Source organism: Apus apus, chromosome 11 (assembly GCF_020740795.1).
Source record: "Apus apus isolate bApuApu2 chromosome 11, bApuApu2.pri.cur, whole genome shotgun sequence".
NCBI lineage: Eukaryota > Metazoa > Chordata > Aves > Apodiformes > Apodidae > Apus > Apus apus.
This window is the reverse complement of record NC_067292.1, coordinates 6466865-6473830: the sequence shown is the minus strand read 5'-3', so window position 1 is coordinate 6473830 and position 6966 is coordinate 6466865. Positions and strand designations below refer to the sequence as shown.

General features: G+C 42.8%; 1 protein-coding gene across 3 annotated transcripts in view; it reads left to right on the top strand.

Annotated features, from left to right (window-relative positions):
- Positions 1-1910: 1910 nt before the first annotated feature.
- The window catches only part of WWOX (WW domain containing oxidoreductase), a 481619-nt gene continuing 476563 nt past the window's right edge, over positions 1911-6966 (top strand). For all 3 annotated transcript variants that reach the window (XR_007890610.1, XM_051629650.1, XM_051629652.1), the window contains exons 1-4: positions 1911-2035; positions 3419-3483; positions 4591-4648; positions 5798-5976. Coding sequence is in view for 2 of the 3 variants with exons in the window: in XM_051629650.1 (XP_051485610.1) it covers positions 1929-2035; positions 3419-3483; positions 4591-4648; positions 5798-5976 (409 nt within the window). In the remaining variant the exon portion in view is untranslated. The remainder of the gene's footprint in view (positions 2036-3418; positions 3484-4590; positions 4649-5797; positions 5977-6966) is intronic.

Below are 6966 nucleotides of genomic sequence, written 5' to 3'. Positions count from 1 at the left end.
ACTGTCTGGCATTTGAGAAACCTAACAGAAATTGTTCTGCAATTTAGTACAAATGGACAGAAACTTGAACTTGCATGGACTCCCACTGAAATCAACCTAAATCTCGTATTTTCACATTAATTTTCTTGATGTGATTTGGATTATTAATTTTCAAAAAGGGAAGCTTAGGGTTTCTCCAATATTTTTTTCAGAAACTGAAATTGCACTGAAAACAATATAAACCCTTAGGACTTCTGTGATATCATATTACTTGTGTGCCAGGGACTTAAAGACATTTTGTTAATATCCACATTGCTCTGTCAAACAAAGCCTTTGCTTTTTCATTCAATAAATATTTTTACATGAAAGGCAGTGGTTCTATTTAATTGATATATATACATACACATAAATATACTTGATTTTAAGATTCTGTTTCTTTTTCTCACCTAAAGTACACCATACACCCTGAGCACTGAAATATTGTAATGCTGCTGTTTACATTTAGGACATAATGCATACTGTATGCAGTACAGATGGCTGGAATGGGGTAACTGTCAGACTAATGATTTCCAGGTTACCACTGAATGCAATTCATGGACTGCTGGATACTAACAGATAACGATAGAAAGAAAACTATCAACTGCTTTTTCCCAGAGTACTACTGCTAGATTAATACTCTTTCTCTGTACTTCAACCATTGACTTAAATAGCCTCTTTCCTTGAAACCTGGCACAACTCTCCAACTCTAGTCACCTATAGTGTATATCAGCAGCTTCCTGAACCAGGAGTTTCCCTTCCCATATGTTTAGCCAAGAGCACATGGTCACAGCCATTTTTAATACTCCCAGTAATATTCGGATTAAAACTGCCTCTTGATGTATGAAGTTTTTTTTCCCTAGCAGCAGCAGATAATTTACTAGGTGTATTCCTCACATAAACCTGCAAAGTGATGGGAGCAGTAAGGCGGAAAAAAAGTTCAGGCTGACAGATAGGAATTCCATTAGCGGGGTGTGAGGAGCCATACAGGTCAGTGTCTCAAACAGTGCATAAAAATGCTACCCAAAGGAGCCAGAGCGCTCCAGCTGCATCTGTGGGGTTGCGCTGCCACCTGGTGCAGTCCTCAGTGATTACAGACTCAGCCCAACACTGCCTTTGGCTTTGCTTAAAACACCTGCCAAGGGACTAGAGTGGGAAGATGCTACTAGAAATGCTGACAGTCAGGTTTGGTTGTATAAAAAGGTATGAATATATCAGCATATGGGCCCGGGATCAAAAGCAGTGAGGTAGATGAGGGGGCGTACGCCATGTCAGCTGAGTAACGGTAACAAGGTACCTCATTAGCAGTCACGGCTGTGAAGCGGCTGCCTGGGACAGAAGCTTCTCTAGGTTACTGACAAGTCACTGACCTTTAGTGCTTCAGTCTTTGCAGATGACTGTGATTACGTCGCCAGGTGAGCCAAGTTTGGCAAAGGGGCCTGCACAGGTGTGTGGGTGAGGCAGCCTGAGGTACTTCTCTCCAGCCAGGCCTTCCTCGCCAAGCAAAGCAACATGGGGGAGGTTTGACTAATGCGGCTATGACAGAGAACCACGACCCAGAGATCCGGCGGCGACGACTAATGGCAAAAAGCTTCAAGAACAACTCACTTTTCATTGCTTTTCAGGGTCTTGTATTCATGCCCATCTCTGGAAATGGAAGGCTGGAAACGATGCCCGCAAAATCTGAAATCTTTGTGCTATCCCTGACGATTTCAGGGCCTTTTTTGGGGGCTTGCAAAGCTCGGAGACCCAACTAGAACCCACGGGGCTGAGGGCGAAGCCGCCGCGGGGCGCGGGCCCGCCGGGCTGAGGCGCGCGCCTCCCGCCGGACTCCACTTCCCGTGGTGCCGCGCGCCCCGGTGGCCGCGCCGCGCGGAAGGGGCGGCCCCGGCGGCCCCGGCGGCCCCGGCCCGATGGCGGCGCTGAAGTACGCGGGGCTGGAGGACACGGACAGCGAGGAGGAGCTGCCCCCCGGCTGGGAGGAGCGCACTACCAAGGACGGCTGGGTTTACTACGCAAAGTAAGGGCGCTAAGCGGGGTGGGGGGGGGCAGTGTACGCCTGGAGTCCTCTGACCCTTTCGCCCTGGGGCAGCATCTGTGGAGCCGCCGCCGCTGCCCCCTCAGCGCGCGGGGCAGGGGCCGCCATTTCCGGCCCGTTACCGCAGGGGCCCGTCGGGCGAGCGGGGCCGGGGCTGGAGCCGGGCTCGGCGGCGGGGCCGGTCCCCGCGTGAATCCGTTTCCGCCTGCGGTGCCTGCCTGACTCCTGCGGGTGCGGTCTCGCCTGTCCCAGCGAGGCTCCCCCCGTGCCGCGGGCAGGGGGTCTGTGCCGTCCCGACCCCCGCCCCGCGGAGCCGCAGCTGCTGCTGGAGCCGCTCGGGACGCTCCCGGGCACCGGAGCGAGCTGCCCCCCGCTGCTGCTGCTGCAGCACACTTCTCCCTTCCGTGGGATGGTTACACACCTGGGCAGCTGAGCCTTGCACAGTGTTGTAGTCTTCTTACTTTTCTGTAGTCTCCTCTGTTCCATAGCAGGAATAGAGAAGAACCCGGTGCGATGGAAGTTAAAACTATAAATGCCCTCCCTCAGCTCTTCAGTGTACCTCGGCTTTGACAGGAGAGAAACATTTGTATTTAGCACCCTCTGCTTGTTCCGCTCTGAAAGTGACTGCGATCTCATCAACAGAGAGGATGTGTTAACACTTAGTGGAATAAAGTTGTTTTTTCTTCTTTCTTGTGGCCTCTATAAGCATGCTGAGCTGGGAATCTGTTTCAGTCTGACTAAAGCTGCAAGGATATGTTCCTTTCCACAAAAAGGAGGCGAAGTACAGTGTGTTCTCACCTGTAGTGGGCCGGTGTCTTCCTCCCAAGTTCTACTTTACAAACACTGGACGGAATGCTTTGGTTTATCCAGGCTTGGTTTGCAAACACTGCAGATTCTCTCTAGGTGTTTGTTTTTTTAGCTCATTCATATGTATATCTCCATTGACTTAAAAAGTGCTTTCAGAAAGGAAACACTTGGTGAAAGTAGCAAACCTTCAAAAGAATATTGCTGAGTGGGCTTTACACAAACAGTTCAATAGGCCTGGTTTGTAACTGTTGCTGCTCATAGTAACAACAAAACAAATGGAAAGTAAAACTTTTATTTGAAATTTACCAGACTCTTGAGCCCTCTGATTAGTTTCTTTTGCTTTAGAACTGTGGCAATGTGGAAGCCTGATAGTCTTGAACAGCAGTTTTCACCTTTCTTACAGGGATTTTTTTTTTTGAGGAATAAAAGCTATTTTAGGAACAGTATTTTAAAAAAATAGTTTAAAAACTGTATTTGCTGTATGAAAACAACCTTTGAATTACACTGGAAAAATTGTTAGGCAAACTCTTTAAATCTTAAACTTTTCTTTCCCTCCAGCCACCTAGAAGAAAAAACACAGTGGGAACATCCTAAGTCTGGGAAGAGGAAACGTGTGGCTGGAGGTTTGTGTTAAACTGAAATTATGTTACAAGTATCAGCTGGAGTTTGTGTTGGAAGCAGGTCTTGATCTAGTTGACAATAATCACCTGGGCAGCCTAAGCTTGCAAAATACAGCCGATTTCAGTGGGGTTTTACCTCTGTGATTGTGCCTGTGTAGAGTGATCACTTTGCAGTTTTACAGCTTCTTGTGTTGCTTTGTAAAGCCAAAGTACTAATTCCAGAATGAAAGGATTGTTTTACTGTGGTTTGTAAAGCATATAGTCAAAAGCTGAACTCTCTGGTTCGGTTCTGATCTCCAGGTGTCCATCAGATAATATCTATAGTTGGATAATATTCTTTAAAGAATATACTTGATCAAAGAGTATGACTGGCACAGAATGAAGTCCTATTAGTTCTCATTTTACTTTCTTTTCATAACTTGACTGAATGCTTGTGCCAGAACCGAAGATAGCCACGTAATCTGACTATAACTAACTGGAAGGTTTTCAGTAGATTTTGAGCCAATTAAATTATAATTCATACATATTCATCCAGGATTAGAAATGCTATCTTTTAAGGATATCCATAAGGTCTTATATAGTAGTTTATTTTGTAAAGTTTTGTTGGCTTTTTTCTTGTATCTGTCCTTCCAACTTCAATTTAACCTATCCATACCCACTTGAGGGTTCTGGTCTTCCAACTTTAGGTATGTGTTATATGTAACTTTTCCTACAATTAGTTCAGTATCTTTGCTTTTTACGTTATCAGGGATAGCCAGTAAACTGTGTGCAGTACAGAGGTGTATGTACTAGGAAGCTTGATTGCATTTTGCCAGTTTGTGCTATAACATGAAATAATTTTAACAAAGAATGTTAAGATTATGCTTAATATACTAGTTGTTACACTTGTACCAGATCTCCCATATATATTGCACTGTTACTAGAGAGCAGTTGTGTGTGATTAGAGAAGCAATCCTTCTTTCAAGTTCCAGTGTTGAAGTGCAGCAGGTTGCTGCACTGCCTGCAGAAGTAATGCAGAGTTTTGCCATATCTGTCTGAGAAATCACTTAAACTTCAAATCTGAGTGTACTCTAATGTCTGCAAAAATATAACGCTTTTTGTGTTTCTCAGGTCTGCCATATGGATGGGAGCAGGAGACTGATGAAAATGGACAAGTCTATTTTGTAGAGTAAGTTTGTAAAAATGTAGAATATTGACAAGTAGGACAACTGTGTTTCATGTTGAGTAGCCTTTTTGAGTTATGATAGTGTGACAGTATCAGCTGAAAAGACAAAGAAATTGCTAAGTATAACTTCAGAATCTGTATGCAGATGTTACAGTTGTAGCAGTGTTTAAACACCTACTTGTGGTTTTCTGAGTTCTTCCATGTGCACAGAAGTATTAGTTTGGGTGGCAGATGAAAGTGACTTACATACCTAAGTCTCATAATGTGACCCCCGGGCGATGTTTGTGTCAGCTCATTTTGTTTGTAGACCTTTATGGATAATTTCTGTACATACAACTTTAAAAATGTATCCAGAAGTTCATGGGGGATTGTTAAAATTGCAGTAGTGCTTTAAACATACAGGATTAAAATAAAATTGCTGCAGCTCTGACACGCTTGCAGTCTATAACACAATTAAAATAAGATGGGGATTGAGCTTTCCACAGAAGTGGAACATTTCTGGGAACATCTCTGTTTGGATCTTTTCAATGGCAAGGTCAAAATGGTGTAGTTACCTAAAACTCATCTGGCAGAATGAAGAACTTACAGGCCAATATAGTAATTGTAGCCTCTCTGTCCTATAAATGAGTATTGAAGACTGAAAGTTGTTGCTTAACATCTCTTTCTGATAATTGTCTGAAGTAAAACTCTCTTTTAGAAAGCTGAGCTTGACCCAAATTGTGCCGTTTGCTGAGTTGATGTAGAGCTCTTTATTTTCAATTGTTTGTGAAATCCTGAGCTACCCTTTGTGTGTTGTTTTAAGGGCATAGTGTTAGGCTCCATTTATAGAGCTCCTAAGAGAACATGATTTTTCCTTAATATAATGCAATTTTTTTTTTCTCTGGACAAAATTCTGCGTTCTGTGTCAGGGGGTTCATGTGAAGTTCAGAAAGGCATTGTGAAGCATGTGAATAGTATTATTAATACATACTGTAGTAATGGAAAAAGGGTTGATGAAAAAACCCAACTGGATTAATTTTAACGAAACTGGAAAAAATATAGATGCTTTGGAATTTAAATAATCCACTGGAATTGTACACAACAGTAGTTAAAATGCACTTAAAATCTAAAGTACAGAAAGATCAAAGCAGTTGAATTTGTATTCTTTTGCAGCCACATAAACAAAAGGACTACCTATCTTGACCCAAGACTGGCCTTTACTATTGAAGACAATCCAGTAAAACCTACTACTAGACAAAGATATGATGGAAACAGTACTGCAATGGAGATACTCCAGGGTCGTGACTTGAGTGGAAAAGTGGTTATAGTCACAGGAGCAAACTCGGGAATAGGTGGGTTAACATTACACATAAGGTAAAATATGGTAATATTTATCTTGCAGACTACTCCAATGTGAGCAGTTGTTGAAGTTTCTGAGTACTTTAAGTGTTCAAACGTGGCTTGCATTATATCCATATAAAGCATCTAGATAGAAAACTGCTGAGTTTTGTGTACTTTTTTTAAAAAAAAAGCATGGAGAATCTGAAGCTTAGAGAGCTGCAGGAAAGACACAGTTATGAAACAATTTATTTGTGTCTAGAGAAACATTGATAGAGGCATTTTACGTTATGTATATATATATAAAAGATGTCTGTGAAAGGTAAGATAAGTTTCTCTTTATGATCTTGGTAGCTGGGGCAAGGAGTAAGGTTTGCATGGCTGCAGGGGAGTTCAGATCAAGTATGCAGAAAAGCTTCCTAGTGGCAGCAAGCATGACCTTCTTCCTGACTAAGGGCTTCTGAGGGAGGGTATCTGAGCTGGGCTATGTTTGTTACGACTCCTGATTGACCTGTTTGACAGAGAAAAACAAGGTTCAGACTCCTTGGTATTGTGTGCACTCCCCCTTTGGGTTTGGCTAATAGTGTTCTTGTCCAATTAATTTGCACATAATTGGCAGAAAAAAGTTGTCTTGAAACTATGTTGTTAGAGTCTTCAAAATACATCAGTCTTAGCTTAACTCTCAGGGGTGCTTTGTGACTCTTGGCAAATTGCATTGAACCTGTCAGTGTCATGTAATGGCTTGCAATACAGACATCCCTGTGAGCTTTAGTAAGTCTACAAGATTCTTTGGGACTCCATGTAGAAATACTAATTAGCTAGCTCAAAGTGGAGTCTACCAGTTTTGTAGCTTATTTGCCAGTTATATTAGGATTTCAGTGCTGGCCTCCAAATTGTGTTGTAGATACTCCTTCTAAGCTCTCTGTATTCTGGAGCTAGTGTTTCCCTCCCTGAGTATTTTGAGAAGTAAACAACTACTGTGTTTTTAAACAGTAATGTGCTTT